The sequence below is a fragment of the Eublepharis macularius genome, chromosome 11 (assembly GCF_028583425.1).
Source record: "Eublepharis macularius isolate TG4126 chromosome 11, MPM_Emac_v1.0, whole genome shotgun sequence".
Taxonomy (NCBI): Eukaryota; Metazoa; Chordata; class Lepidosauria; order Squamata; family Eublepharidae; genus Eublepharis; species Eublepharis macularius.
Genome location: NC_072800.1, coordinates 66,169,035 through 66,185,695, shown reverse-complemented (window position 1 = coordinate 66,185,695; position 16,661 = coordinate 66,169,035). Strand labels below are relative to the sequence as shown.

Here is a 16,661-nt window from a genome sequence, read left to right as displayed (position 1 = left end):
ACTCAGTGCTCGCTTTACCTTTAGATTACAGGCAATATGTATGATAACAGCAGTCAGATAGAAGGCTTCTGACAAAGGCCTAAGTCAGAAGCCCCCAGCCTTTCTAAGGCTGGGGGCATCTTTGAAATTCTGACACAGGGTGGAGGGTGTAACCACAAAATAGCTGCCACAGGAAGCAGAACAAAATGTCAGGAGAGTGAGGTTGTGCATAAATCTAATAGTAACTCTTCAAAGTACCAGGCAGAAGCTTTACTTAACAAGATGCCTTTTACAATGAAGATACTATTCAAAAATATTTTCTTGCATACTTACAGCTTACCTTCAGTCATGCAATGAAGATCCTTGTGCTGTCATGGCAGCTGTTGCCAGAGTGATGTTTCTTTGAATTTGCATACAGTCGATCAGAAACCCTGCTGGGCAAAAGTCTCAGCCATTTTTTAAAAACTTGGCAAGTACCAGGAAAAGGGTCAACAGACACTGTGGAGTCCAGGGGCATCACGTTGGGAACCCCTGTCCTAAGTGGATAAGAGAAAGAAGAATTCATAATCCCCACCTCCTCACCATCATCTTAGTAGCTGAAATAAAGGCAAGTGGGTGGGTAGGGTAGTGTTAAGTTGGTCAAAATATGTGTGCTCACCAGAAGCCCATACAGACATACCTCTCCCATTGCCTCTTCTCAATAGAGCCCATCATTTCTCACCCACCTTTAGTTATCCACACTAGACTGGATGCCAGCCATGCCCAACAGAACTCACCACTGTCCAAGGCAAGATGTATCACAGAGAGGGGACTCGGATTGCCTTCTCAGTTCATGGGAGCAAGACAGAGCTGAGAATCCATTACACCTCCTGAGACACCCCAGTTAGTGCTCAGCTCTCCACCACTCAATTTTAAGATGAGATTCAACAGGCAGCTAAGAAGCTACAGAATCAGGTGAATGAAGAGGGGCAGCTGGGGAAGTATAGGAATGTTGATGTCCTCAAACTGGAAAAATCCAGAAAGGTGAAGGGAAAGAATATATAAGAAATGTATAAGAAAAACATTTATAAGAAAAACAAACCTGCTATTAGAAAATAAACAAAATAAATATCCCTTAGTAAATGAACAGAAACTGTCACAGATATCCCTGTATATTTTAGAGACACAATTATGCTAAATCTGGTTGCAAGTTCAGTGTTTAAAAACTGAATTTCTTGATTTGCTTCAGAATCAGCACGGTGCGCTTGATGCTACAAGTCCAGCTTGGATGAGTCTGCAGCTTAAAGCATTCCTCCTCTAGGCTGAAAGGACACAATGAAAGAGAAACAGACTTCAGTAGCATTTCTTCCCCAAACTCTAAGCTATTGCTTATCTTAGTTTCACAGCAATCCATTGTGCTGCTGCCAAGAACGTTTTTGTTCTTTCAAAGATGGATTTTTGTTTTCATTTAAACAGAACAACTCCTAATCAGACTGGAATTCAGAAGCCAGAGCAAGCCTCCAAATGCAAAGAGATGTGGAGTAACAGTTGGGCTGCAACCGTCAAGAGAAAAAGGTAAAGTGTCTGCTTCTCCTATAGCTTTATTTAACAACCTCCTTATAAACCTATAATTCCAAAAAGCCAAGTATGTGCATGCAATAGATTCACAAGGGAAAAAACATCACTTTGTCAATGCTGGCTGAAGCGTTGATGGAGCTGACTTGGAAATCTTGCTGGAGGCTGGCCAGGCTTGTAGGAAGAGCCATACCTGAACCCTGACCAGTCTTCCAACCCAGAGTCACTGAGGTCAGTTACTGGAGCTGGAGCCAGGGGGGTTGAGATGGACCTGGAAGTGAAAAAGTCACTCTGTTGACTGAGTGAAAGGAAAAGGCCAGATTCCTAGTTTATATATGAAATTTTGCTAGAGCTGCCTGGCAGCCAGAGAGAAACTGGGGATGGGGACAGGGGGGCAGCTCTTGGCAACTGCATGATGTCATTTTTGAGGAAACCCAGAAATGACATCACATCGTTCTAGGAATTGTCAGAAACTCTATGATAAAACCATAAAGTTTATTGATTCCTAGAAAGGACCTTCCAAGTTTTCCCCAGAAATAATGTCATGCCAACAGCCCAATGGCTATTAAAAAAATTTTTTTAACCACCTCTTTGAGAGGCAGTGAGAAATAAGAGAGAGCGGCCTAGCTATCCTAGACTTGGCATCATTTTGCATGTTAAGTGCAGAGGTCAATAGGGTCTTCGGAGGACAGTGAGGAATATGTCCCCTGTAAATTTGGTAGGTATTGGACATTGGGAAGGTCAGTTTGTAACCCCTCAAAGTAGCTTCCAACAGAGAGTCCCTTTTTGCCACTGTGAAGAGAAAATGACAACAAAGGGAAGCACCCATGGATCATGCCTTTCCCGGGGTACAATCTCTCTGAAACTTGGGGGGTCTTCGGAGGACAGTGAGGACTATGTCCCCGGCAAATTTAGTGGGTATTGGACATTGGGAAGGTCAGTTGTAACCCCTCAAAATAGCTGCCTTCCAACAGGCAATTCCGTTTTTGCCACTGTGAACAGAAAATGATGGCAAAGGGGGGGACACATGGATCATGCCTTTCCCGGGGTGCAATCTCTCTGGAACTTGTGGGGTCTTCGGAGGACAGTGAGGACTATGTCCCCTGTAAATTTGGTGTGTATTAGACATTGGGAAGGTCAGTTTGTGGGGTGTTTAAAGGGCCCTGCTGCTTTGCGCCTGGCAGGAAAGGGCCTTTTAAAGTATCAGCTGGCAGGTGGCAGGGGGGAATTCCCCCTGCCAGCTGATGGTTTAAAGGGATCTTTAAGGGGCCACAAACAAAGAACAATGAACATGTTTGTGAACAGGGTCATGTTCGCTGTGGTGCGGAGGGTGATCTGAACTCCCCTCTGTCTGGAGATCAAGGGTCGGGGCCACCAGCCATGTGACCATTTTCGCTGAGGATGATTTAAACTTTAAAAAACTCCCCCCTTGTTCCAGCTGACCCAAAGTGATGTCATTGCACGGTCCTGGAAGTGTGCGCGCACTTTGCACATGCGCACGTGGTACCAGGGACACCATTTCCCACCAGGAGTTGCCCCCTGTGCTGGCAACCCACTGAGTTCCACAACCTCTTTTCCCAGAAAAAAAGCCCTGTGTAAAGGTGAATAAGGGTTGAGATGTGAGGCAGGCATGCAATGCAGTACTTACATGTTTGCCTCTTCGTTACATGCCAAACGCTGCAGGGAATCACTCCACCAGCCTCCTCAACATTTTTGTTTTAATAGTCTGAATTGATCTGCAGCAGAAAGTCAAACCAGAACAAAACAACTCTGATCTGATGATAGTTCACAAGCTGACAATGCACGCAAAGCGCTCAACACCCAGTTGCAACGGATTAAGTACAAAACCAAACTACAATAAAATCCTTACGTTCTTCCAGAGGTCACTGAAGATTAAAACACATCATATTACAGTAGACACTTGCCATTTATGGAGGATCAATTCCTGGGAACACAGTGCATAGCAAAATCTGCTGATACTGGGAGGCCGGGCTGTATGGCTTGTAATTTGCCCAAAATTACAACTGATGGGCACACTGCAAAGATCAGTTCCCCTGGAGGAAATGGCAGCTTTGGAGGGTGGACTCTAAGACGTACCATCCCTGCTGAGCTCCCTCCTTGCCCCAAACCCTGACCTCCCTAGGCTCCATCTCCAAATCTCCAGGAACTTCCCAACTCACAGTTGGCAACCCTAACTCACACGCCCCATGCTCAGAAATCCAGAGATTCACAACAACAAGCAACAAGCAAACCGACACTTTGCTGGATTTTCTTCAGCATGCATCGATTTTTATATTACTGGTTTAAACAAGCTAGAATTACCATACGCTATTTCAACAAGATTTTCAACAGCTGAGGAAGCGTGATGCCTTTTGTTTTCTTCAGCCTTTTCCCAAATACATCATGATGACAAAAGCACCAGGAAAAGAAAACATATTTTCATTCTGGCATTTTCATGTTCGGATCAACACATTTTAAAAAACAAGACAGGCAAATCATTAAAATGAGAGATCCCGTTAAAATGCTCACTTGATTCACAAAATGATGTGACCCCTACCCAACCCCCCCCTGCTATTTTTAGTAGCATCTGACCAGGCAAAATTACAGACTGTGTCCAGATTATTGTCTCTGACTGACCAGTGACCTAGAAGGGTGACATTCTGGCTCCCACGGTGGAGGTGCTGCTACAAATAAAACCAGATCTGACACCAGATCACTGGCCCCTCCCCTTCAGCATCCTTTAGCAAAATTTACATACTGACATAATTATGTGGGACATTTCTCTGCCTTCTCAGTGGAGTCAATATTGTATGGGGAATATACAGTATAATAATTCCAGGACATGAGGTAAGTTGTATTCGACCTTATGGAGGAGGGATGAGAGAAACCCATGTTTCACCCTCGGCAGACAGCCAGTGTACGGATTAGCATGTTAGCATCAGATTCAAATTCTTGCTCTGTTGTGAAGTTCGCCTTGTGACAGACCCTATCTGGCCCACAATTGTTCTTCTGGCTGACATATATTGTGGGGACTTTTTGTTGGGCAGAGTGTTTTGTTTATTGTGACCTGTATCCTACCACTCCACAAGGAAGGGTTGAAGCCCACCCTCCAGCCTAAAGAGCCTTCTTCCAATGTAAGTGGGAAAATAAAATAAATAAATCTGGGCAAAATCCTGTGGCAGCCTGCGTAAGCCAACAATGCCATCACTGTGTGCGTTCAGCAGTGACAGATGGGGGTTACATCACATATTGCCGTACGGGTCACTGCCAGAAGTTCTGGATTGTCTCTCATTTGGGGGTAATTACTATTTCCTGAGATGTAAGAAGGGATGATCTCTGGTGACTAATCTTAGCAGTTTCCTATCTTTTGGTTATCATGATAACGGCTTATAGCATGGGATTAACACATACAAGCTCAGCTGCAGCACACCGAGGGCTTAGCGCTATCAAAACTGGCACCTGTAGAGCTGATGATGAAATCCGTTTAAGTGCAGTCCTGTTCGTTCATAAACAACCTTCTGACTCCAGTAGGCTCAGAAAGGGGGTAAGCCTACTTTGGATCTCACTCTGTATGTTTTTATGTTTAAATATAAACTTTTTAGTGAAAATGGTTGTTTTGCTATATGTAAGCACATAAAAAGGAAGGGAAAATAAACCTGCAACCATCCCCCAAACTGGAAAAATCCAGAAAGGTTAAGAGAAACGAATATATAAGAAATATGTAAGAAAAACAAACTTGCTATTAGAAAATAAGGAAGACCTAAACAAAACAAATATCCCTTAGTAAATGAACAGAAAGTGTCACAGATAATCATACCATTATCAGCCATAAAACAGAAAGTAAAATATGTTTTGATGTATTGCCTTCCTGGGAAGTTCAGTATACATGTATATAAAAGTTCAACATAAAACTCACTCTTATGTCAGAAATACGTGAACTATACTCAGGGGCCTTATAGATTCAGTCTTTGCTATTTGACATTTACAGAAAACCAACAGAGTTGAAATATCAAAAATACAGGGAGTGTGTGTATGTTGGTCCTCAGCACTAGTACCTTTTTAGAGGGCTCTCCTAAGTCCTGGATGTATATGAATAGGTAAAGGTAAAGGTGCAAGCACCGAGTCATTGCTGACCCATGGGGGGATGTCGCATCACAATGTTTTCTTGGCAGACTTTTTTTTTTGTTATGGGGTGGTTTGCCATTGCCTTCCTCAGTCATCTACACTTTACCCCCAGGAAACTGGGTACTCATTTTACCGAACTCGGAAGGATGGAAGGCTTTGGCACTTAAAAAAACAACAACACTATTCCTTTCAATAACCTAAAAGTAATTTTTAGAAAATTCCCAAGGAACAAAAATATGAATGAAATGAATCAAAATATATTGACCAAGCTTTCTGACAACAAAAGCTTACTATGTTACTGACATAGCATGGTGGTCAAGCCACTCTGTTTCAGTTAGGGTAAATATAGATTTACCACATTTACTCAAAAAGATAAAAGGGCTTAGCAAAACAATAAAAATCAGTCATTAAACATATTGAGGTTTTTACTCCAACAATGTATCCCCTAAAGCCTTTTGAGGTCAAAAAATTTAACTATCCTTCTTCGGTTGGGTTGTAAATTCTGGTTCCTGTTTCTTGGGCAAGTTCTCCCAAGAATCACTAAATGGAGTGTCGGCCTTGTTCTCTTTCCATTGTAGATAATAGCAATAGAAAGAGCCAAAAATGATTTTGGCATGTTAGTAAAGGCAGGTTCAAATAACAATCCTGAGACTCTTGCTACTTCCTCCAATAGTAATCATCCTGCTCTTGTGGCCGAAGGTGGCCAAAGTGCTGAACTTCTCAAGAGATATGAATTAGAAGTGTAGTGAAAAATCTCTGTCCCTGATTCAACAGAAGAGGAAAGTGGAGAATTAATCTTGCAGTTTGGGTTGTTCAGCTAAGATGAAGACATCCCATCTGTAGTGCTTCCAAGTGTATTTTTTTCTTTTGAACAGCCAATGCAATGTTGCAATCTCCCCATCTATTACTGCCTGGAAACGTAGCTATCATCAAGAGCAGATTGTAGCAGCACTGCTGCTGTGCAAAACATTTGACAGTTTTTATTTCCTACAGCATCACAGCACCCTTGCTCCATCGTTCTGCCAGTAAGGAGCTGGTGCTGCAACAGTGTTTGCTGCTAGACATGGGCACGAACAGAAAAAAACACAAACATGGTGTTCGTTGCTCGTTGCCATCCATGAACAACAAATGACGAACGCTGATTAACATGATCCTGTCATGAACATGTTCGTTGTTCATGGGGGCCAGCAGGCTCTCCTCCAGCCATCAAGATCCCTACTGCACCACTCCCAGAAACCCTACCTGAGCAGGCAGCAGGAAAGGTACCAATAATAAATAATAGCTTGGCCCCAGAGCCTGGCAGCAGCCCTGGAACTTGAAGGGGTAGATCCCTACCTCACCACTCCCAGAAACCCTATCTGAGCAGACAGCAGGAAAGGTACCAATAATAAATAATAGCTTGGCCCCAGAGCCTGGCAGCAGCCCTGGAACTTGAAGGGGTAGATCCCTATCCCACCACACACAAAGAAAATTCAAGCCCCAATGCTCTCACCCTGTCTTTCTAACAGCAGCTGTCTCTCCCTGAAAGCCAGAGCTGGGAGCCCCCCCCCCCCAGTCTTTTCCTCTTGTAACAAATTTGGAGCTCCAGTCCACACTTGGAAGGAAGACCTGCCTATCAAGCTAAATTGGACTTAGATTGGGGTTTCCAGGGCAACAGCAGGGGTTCAGACAGAGTTCAGACAATCCCTGCCTGAGTTGCCAAGAGAATTGATTGCAGGTGCCAGACTGTCTGGCTTGGCAAACAGCAACGAATGAGGCTTGCAATGACCACCTGTTCGTTTAGAATGGGGCCTCACTAACAGCTTGTTCCCAAACAGCAGATTGGGCTGTTCGTGGGGTTTTTTTGGTTCATATTGCTGTTCATGCCCATCTCTATTTGCTGCTGTATGCCCTATAAGTAGATGGCTGAGCCTGAACTGGAATCCAAATTGCTGTCCAACATATTCAGCTCCAGAATCCCACCCTCCCTATCTCAATATTCTGACCGTTTTCCCTACCAAACCAGGAGAAATCAACTTGTTACCAAAAGATCCACAAATTAGGTTCCCTGTAGTGACCATACATTTAAATCTGGTGACCAGCAGGGAAAACCTGCATATTCTGGCACAGGAGTAACCATTTGTAGTGTTTGCAGAGTGCTGCTATCAAAATAATGCCAAGCTGTGTTTTGTGCTGGGGTGGAAAATGCTAGAAGTGTTGCTACAATCACACCTATGCCACCTGCCATGCCTTTCTGCAATATTCTCCACTGGCTGAAGGGTACAAAAGGGAGGCTTTTATTTTAATCGTGTGGAATAAGAAGCAAGAAAGTTGATCTTTGCTTGGCTTTGATGGCTGACTCCCAAGCCCAACTGGATCTATGCAGAGCATTCAGCAAGACTAAAAAATATTAAAATAAAAAAATCACAATGCTGCATTAGACCAATGGTCTGTTACCCCACGTTGAGGGCACATAAATGGTTCACAGGCAGGTTATGATGGGAACATCTTTTTTCTCCGGTCATCTCTAACAATTATTGATTCAGTCTCTTATTGATGACCTTGCATGGGCAAATTGTTGTGAGTGCTGTCTGTAGAAGATGGGGAAAGCTGCACAAAAGAAATCCATTTCTGAATAAGAAACAAGTCTGCTTAAGGCTAGTCTTTACTCCTGTCTGCTGCTGTGGTAAGAGCTGGAAAAGGAAAGTGCAAGATTATTAATGCCTTGTTGAAAAGCAAAGTGTGCTTGTGGCGGCACCCAACACTGACATTATTCTGTCTCCACCCCAACCTATTTATACAACAGTCACATATCAGTGACAAGACTAGGCACGTTCCTAGAGGATAGGAATATTGGTCGTTGTTAACCCAGATATACAAGGAATTTTTTCTTATGTTCCATATATGACATGAACTGCTGGAATCTCAGCAGAGAACTACTGAGATTATAATACAATCAAGGTCATGTCATGCCTTCATTAACTTTGTTAATTTGAATTTTACGCTGAAATGCTGAAGCAGATCAGTGGACATTTTGCTCAGCCTTGCATACTCTTATCAACAAGAAGTCTCTCTGGTGTTGGAGGTGATGTCTTTGCCAGCCCTTTGTTCATTCAGACCTGCTGATTACCTGAATACGTTGTGTGTATTCTTCATGTAGACCCATGGACAGACACACACGAGGTGCCTTATACTGACTTAAACCATTGATCTATCAAGGTCAGTATTGTCTGCCCTCACTGGTAGGCTCAGGTAGGGATCTTTCACATCACCACATCACCTGCTACCTGATTCTTTTCAACAGGGATTCCAGGAATTGAACCTGAGATGTTCTGCATGCAAAGCAGATGCTTTGTCACTGAGCTGCAGCCCCTCTTTTTAAAATTGCTTTAAGCTTCTGGTTATCCTGTCCATTTTAATGGCCCCATTTTAATGGCCTTCACTGTTGGACTCATGTTTGATTGTTGGATATGCTCTGTAGACAAATTCTGTTATATGCTGCTATTCATGCGCTTTAATATTTCCATGTGCTATATGATTACTCTTTGAGGACTAGCACCTTAACTATGTGTATCCTGTGTTTCCAGTGTATATATCCTTCACCAATTTGTAATAGCACTTTAAGAATTTACTCACTGTGGGTATAGAGATCTTATATGACAGACATAGAACTATATATTTATTAGAATATTTTCCACAGAAGGATTTATTGTCTTCTTTGCTTTATTGCTCTATTGGCTGTGTCTTATTACATCTTAGTCAGTATATCGTGGGCTATCTTGTTTTTGTTTCTGCCCATTCTCACCGCGATTCTCTCTCCTTGTTGTCTTTTATTTAGGCTAGCATATCTTTAAAGTGATTAGGCAGTAGGCAACAACCGTAGGAAAGCAGAATCATTGTGATAATCATTCTGTGGTGTGGCAATGCACTTTACCCAGACTAAAGCAAAACATGGTATTGATTTACCCAGTTGAGTTTGGTTGGCTATTGAATAGATGTGTAATTTCTTAGACGCTGAAGGGAATGAGTGACTGTTCGTCTGGAGAGGGGGGAAGCTGCCTCAGGGCATTGTGGAAGGCCCAAAGGCAGAAAATAAATACCAAAAACATATAAAGAAAGAAATGTCTTAACTAAAAAGAATCAATGGACAGCAGAATGATAAAGTTGCAAACATCTTCCCCCATTCTTGATCCATGCTAACTAAACAGAAAGGCTCTGGGGTCTCTTCAAGAGGCAAATAGACATTTAGAGACCAAAACAAAGCTAGCTCACACTCAAAAACCAATAGGAGCAAAGTGAAGAGCTTCATTAAGCTGTACGTATCTGGTATTGAATGCACATCGCAGGTGCATAGCACAGCCTGCTGTTAATGTTTTGTTCTAAGATAGGATCAGTAAAATCTTGCAAAACTGGGTCCTCTCAATACCATTCTTTCTTAGAAGGTTTCCTACATTCTGTTTCTAACCAAAGCAACACTTTGTAGTACTCCCAAGATCTTTTAAGTTTTGCCTTACTGCCACTATGTACAGAAAAATGCCCTCTGTTAGGTTTATATCAGGTGGCTAAAATAGAAATATATTTCGTTTATATCCCATCCTTTGTTATACTGCAGATTTTCACCTCATTTGTTGCAAATAATTTTTTTTTAAATAAAGAATTTGAATTTCTAGCTTGGCAATGATGAAGCAGCTAAAGAGTTCCTTGGAGTAATATTTCTGAGGAAGATGACTGTATGTGGAGATGTAGGGAAAACTGCTGTGTATCCTCACATCTAAACCATAACATTAATTCATTGTTTTGTTTGGGACATCTGGAATGGAATGGAAGAATTTAAGAGGATAGGAGCCAAGCTGTAATATTTCTAGGGTCACAGATAGGCTTACAGAATGAGGAATGGCTTAAAACAACTTTAATATAAACAGTGACTAAAACATCTTGCACAACAGAATTTATGTCTTGTTCTAGAACCAACTAAGGTCATGTAATCTTAGGGAAAGACCACAAATTACCAATTCCTTATCATTGTAAAATATAAGGGAATGTCTCTAAATTGTAAATTTGATTTTGACACAAGGTATATATATATCCCTGAGTAAAGGTTAAGCCCACTCTTCTCTCTTTGGAAACCAACACAGGACTGTACAGATACCGACTCATATGCTGTGGTTCACAGCCAGGTGAGTCTGAGGCTCAGTAACAGAGCACATGGTCTCAGATTCAGCATTTCCCATTTTAAAAAGCAGGTATTAGGAAAGACTTTTCTCTGCTGGAGACCCTTTGCCAACCAATTTTCTTACCAGGGTATCTGCCTCACTAGTAAAACTCAGAAATTGTCTTCCCAAAAGCGCAGAATTCACGAATCCATGCCTGGCAGTTTCTTTATGCTTTAATCTTCAGAGTTATATATGCATTATGATTTCTAGGCTATGCTCAAATGCATCACTCCTTCATGTGGCCATAGAGCAGCGCTGAGGAGGAATGGTTTGATGTCTTTTGAACCTACTGTTGTCTCTGTGGCTTTCGAATATGTTGCCACTCCAGTGACATCCCTGCCAGAATCTGACAGTTGTTCTCATTTTCTGATCTTCACTGAGCATATGTCCTTAGGCAGGAGTTAGCTTTGAGAAGCTTACAGGAATTTTCCCTAGACAACAAAATTGCCCTGAGTCACCTTTTGCTTTCTGTTCCCTCAGCTTTCTGCTCTTCCCTTAATTTATAGATTTCCCCCTATAGGCCTCAGTCTTCTAAGTAAAATTATTTTGTGGCATATAATGATATTCAGGAACAAAGAACTGAACTGGCAAGCCGTTTTCCCCACAGCCATCCATTTTTTTTCTGCTTGACTGAACTATATTCTGACACTAATATTATTACCATATGTTTCATGTAAGCAGTTGCTTAGTAAAAGCCGCTAAGTTGAAATGATTGGCTTTTTCAATCTTCTTCATAGAATGTGTATATCAGCAATGATGTGTCAAAGTTCATTACCTTGACATGTTTATTTTAAGACCAAGTTCTCTTATGCTGTTTGCATATTTAAAGACTTGGTCCGGGGCAATCCATGACCAAAAAAAGCCATACTAAATAGGGACCCCCCAGAAAGATCAAAAGACACCAAGAAAAATGGGTCTGCCTCATTGCAATGAAACATTCTAAGTCATGCACGCGTCTGAAGCCCCAATGAAGATAAATTTGAAGAAGACATTAGCTCCACCTTTGAAGAACTCCCAATTTTTTTAAATTTTGAAATCAATACTAATGTTATAGTGACAAAGGATAAAGAAGGTCACCAAATTCTTAAACTTTGTCATACTCACAACTAGATCTATTCAGTGGTTATTTAGTGCAGAACTTTTGTAATAAAGGAAACTGGAACCAGATTCCAGCTCTTATCCTGCTAAGGGCTCAATTGGATGAAATTCTAGAAGTTACATGCCTAGAATTCCAGTCCCCAGTTAGGCACTAAGGAGCAGCAAAGAAACACTGTTTCCTACCTTTTTACCAGATGGGAGCGGGGAGGAAGGGGGAAGGAGGAAGGGAGGGGGACTGAGTGTCCAAGGAGTTCTCCTTCTCTGGCCAATGGGATTCTCTAGGAGAGTGCCTTTTAAAACTGTCCTGTGGAGTTAAATAGGCAAGGTTGCTTCAGAGCAACCTTCATATTGTGCGCTCTGGCTGCCTGGAGAGATCTGAGACCCTGCCTGTTGCTGGTTGTGAACTCTCTCTCTGGGGTCTGGCCTGGGCCTGGCCTGCTTTGGATTTGACGTGGACTGTGACTGAGTCCTGCTACCCAGCAGATTCCTTCCAGCTGCTGCCTGCTGCTGCTGCACCTGGAGGACTTCTGCACCTGGAGAACTTCTGCAGCTGCCTGGTTTGAGAGTTGTAGATTTACTGGTTTTTTCCTCTCTTTGGGGGGAGGGGGTTAGTTTGGTGTCTGGGAGGGATTATAGGTGGAGGGTTTGCATTTTAAAGACTTTTTTTGCTGTGTGTGGGGTGCTTTGGTTTGGCTTTTCGGGGGGAGGCTTTGGTTTGAAGTTGACTACTGTTCATTTTGCTGCTTGTTCTTCTGGAGATTATTTTAATCCTGTTGTGGGTAATTTGTTGCTTGGAGTTATAGTTCTGCTTAATTTTATTAAATTCACCTGTTTTTGCTGGTTGTTCTTTGAGTGGGGAGACTGTTTTCCCTTGTTGTTGGAGCGTGGAGTGCTGTTTCTGTATAGTGGCTTTTTTGTGGGTTTTTTTTGCTGAGTTCTCTTTTCTGTTACCATAAGTTTGGTGTTCAATTGTTGTTGGTTCAGAGTTGTTGTTCTTCTGGGAGTGGGTGATTGCTGGGGTCCTTGGTTCAGTATTCCTTAAATTACCTAGTGGTGTTTGGTTGTACTTTTTGGGTACAATAAGGAAGAAAAAGGGGGTGGGGGGAAGACACCCACAAACTCAACCCAAACAAGCAGGGGAAAAAATAAAGGGGTCAAGTTACAACCTAAAATGTAAAGTATATTCCAAGAGAGTATTTATTATAGATGTGCACAAAATATATGTTAAAAACAAGTTTAAAACTTAAGGCCTGAATGGCAGGCTACATGCATATGCTTGCTAAAACGTTCTCCATACACAGATGATGATACAGTCCAATGACCGACACAAAGAGATCAGGGCTGTACATACAATTCTCTCTTCCTCTATCAGTCCCCACAATGTGAGGCTGATTAGACTGAGAGTGACTGGCCCAAGGTCTCCCAGTGGCTGAGTGGGAACAAATTATGTATAATCCAAAAAACAAGAAGTTGATGGAAGAACTTAGGGTGTGATCCTTAAAGTAGTGAAGCTAATAGAAATAAGAGCTGACAAGCATCAGACAAATTGTCCAACTGGTCTTCTATTCTTGGGGTAGACTTGATTCCATAGAACTGACTATAGACCATCTTCACTGAGCATATGTCCTTAGGCAGGAGTTAGCTTTGAGAAGCTTACAGGACCATAGAAACAAGACCAACCAGACGCATTTCAGCCCTAAGGCCTTCCTCAGTGGTCAATTGTACAATGTTTATAATCAAACACACCCACACATTCAGAAACCAATAATGAAATGCTCCCAGTGCTTTATCTAAAACTCTGGTATTGTGTGGTAAAATACAAATGTTGCAACAAACCCAGGACTGCACTCACACAATGCCTCAGAATACAACAGCAAATGAAGTGCATTGTGTGAGTGCAGTCCTGGGTCTGCAGCAACATTTGTTTAGCCATTCTTAGCATACACATGTAGTCTGCCATTCAGGCCTTGTTTTTAAAACTTGTTTTAAACCTATATTTTGTGCATATTTGTAATAAAAACTCTCTTGAAATATATTTTACATTTTAGGTTGTAACTTGACCCCTCTATTTTATCCTACACTTTTTGATTATCTTGAGAGGGTTGTGAAGGATGGACTTTTAAAATGTGTTTTGAACATAGGCTAATTGTAGGTCTTGTAAAACAAAACTTAATTGGTAGTTTTTAGGGACCAAAGAGTTATTTTTCTCCTCTAATATACTTGTGTAGGAATTAAGAAGAATTCAGGTTCTACTCAAATTCTTTGGATAAATAAGCCTCCCATTCGTGACATTTTACTAGGTTTTCTCTATTCCTTACCCACTTCTGGCTCCCTTGGAACCAGACTAGGCACATTAGAAGTAGGTTTTTTGTCATAGGCTTGTAGACTTGTAGACTGAGGTTCAGGGGTAGCTTGATTCCTGAAGAGCAATTAAGCTGATTGATAGTGTAGTGCAACTACATATCTAAATAGTCTTTTAAAAAGAGATTTGTGTGTTCATTTTCAAGCATTCAGAGTAGGAAGGTAGGTTTTAAAAGAAACTCATTTTTGACTAGGTGCTTTGGGTGGCTTGGTAATTTAACTGTTCAATAAAGTTAGTTACTAGTTAGTGTAGATTCTAGGAGGCAGAAAAATGAGTGACAGGAGACCAGAGAGGGGCCCTGGGGGAAAGGTGAGGGATAAGACTAGAAGGGTGGAGGGGACGGGGAAGGGCTGCACAGAGGAGCCCCCCCCCCGGTGCAGAGGAGGCCTGCCCCAGTGCAGCTGCCATTCAGCAGCCTGGTGAAGCAAGAGGGTTTGAAGGCCCTGTTTCCAGAAGCAGCTGCAGTACCTCACTGTCAGTTTCAGCCTGAGGCCACATGAGTAGGATCCATCTTATGCAACTGTGCTTGCTTGCTGGTGCCTTGTGCTTCTGGCTGGGTACTGCTTGGTTCTGTTCTGTGATGTTCCCCCACTGGCTGAACCAAGTGTCTGGCTGCTGTGAATGACAATGGTTCAGTTGGGCTAAGTTGTAAGAGTGTCCCTTGCTTCAGTTTGGTTTGGGTGATTCTCTGGTGTGATGTTCATCCTCATAGGGAACAATGACGAGCAGATGGCTAGCCTGCTCAGGGTATCAGTTTGGTTCTGTTTGGATTCCCCAGGAATGAGCTTGCATTTGGGAGCATGCCTTAGCTGTGGCATTCTTGCCTTGTGTGTATGTGCCCCTGGAAAAGAATTTGTAAACATTCTCGTCATTGGGAACAATGGAGAGTGGCTGGTCAGCCTACTCAGGGGGCGCTCAGGGTTTGGGGGGTGTAAGTTTGGTTCTGTTGGACTGTGTGGTGTGGAGCTTGCATTTGGGAGTGTGCCTCTGGCCATGGTAGCCTTGGTCTATGTGTCTCTGCACTGGGAGTCAGCTTGGAGCTTTCCCCCCAAATAGGAACAAATGGAGTGGCTGAGGGCACCTTGTTCAGGGGCCCACAAACCCTCCCTGAAACTTTGGGGGTATTTAGAGAACAGTGAGGAATAGGTCCCCTGAAAATTTGGTGGGTTTGGCTTGCAAAATGTCACCCCCAGCCCCCTGGATAGCCACAGATAGTTTTCTACCTAGGAAATAATGGGGATCGGAGGTAACAGGGGTCACCTTCTTTAAAGGGCCATAAAGTGCCCCCCCAGAGTCCAATCTCCTTGAAACTTTGAGGGGAGTCTTTACAGGACAGTCAGGAGTAGGTTCATTGAAAACTTGGTGAAATTAGATCAAAATATGACACACACACACCAGCCACCAGAAAAAACCTGAATTGAGTTTCCCATAGGAAAAAATGGCTGAATTTTACTGGATTAGCTCTGTAATACCGAACTGAACTAGAGAATCAATTCAGTATTCTAGGAATACCATTTTTTCCCCAATTTGGTATTACTGAACTGAATTGACCAATTTTTTTCCTTGGGCACATCCCTAGTTGCTTTCCTGCAACAGAAGGAGTATTCTCTGATCAAAGAGGCGTGGCATCTTGCATTAGGGCAAGGCTCTTTCCTCCAGAGGAAATCGCCTTCACTAATGGAATGGCCGGTAGAATCCAACCAAATGTACCAAATCAAAAAGACATGAGCATGGCCAAATCTCTACTGTATTTGTTGCTTGTGTGTTTTTGAAGATAGGAGCCAAATGATTGAAGAATCTTAAATTAAATGTGGAAGGGAATGTATCTTAAATATCTGTATGTGATATTGAAATTTTGTCTGAGGCACTGGTAACAAACATATAGTATTTGTATTTTCATTCCAAAGCTAAATTAAGTCTCTTTGATGGACTCTTTATCAAAGAGGGGTAAAATTCAAATATGGGCATCTTTGTTGCTGTGGCATGTGAATGTGATGTTCTGCTTAAATGCTTTGTTTAAGACAAATGTTAATTTTAAAAATATTGAACAGCCTTGAAATAAAGCTGGCAAAAGTCTCTAAGAAACAAATAAATGAACATTGAAGGTGATGCCTTCTTTATCTTGCTTTGCAAAGATTCTCTCTCAAAACATCATGAATGTTTCAAAACCTGGTTCAGCAAGAAAGAGATTATCCCTGGCACAAATTCTGGAAGAAATCTATGTGACATAGGTGGATTCAAATAGGAATGACAACTTTTTGTTCAGAAGACAGTCTAGTATTCTTTCTGTAACGCAGAGCAATGCCTCCCGTACTGAGCAGGAAATGCCTCCAGTTGGAAGAGTTTCCATT

The 16,661-nt window shown here is 42.2% G+C and overlaps 1 protein-coding gene across 1 annotated transcript in view; it reads left to right on the top strand.

Annotated features, from left to right (window-relative positions):
- The window catches only part of ST8SIA6 (ST8 alpha-N-acetyl-neuraminide alpha-2,8-sialyltransferase 6), a 53,089-nt gene that overhangs the window by 10,978 nt on the left and 25,450 nt on the right, over nt 1–16,661 (top strand). Inside the window, exon 3 of the mRNA XM_054991614.1 lies at nt 1,435–1,533. Within this exon, the coding sequence (XP_054847589.1) occupies nt 1,435–1,533 (99 nt within the window). The remainder of the gene's footprint in view (nt 1–1,434; nt 1,534–16,661) is intronic.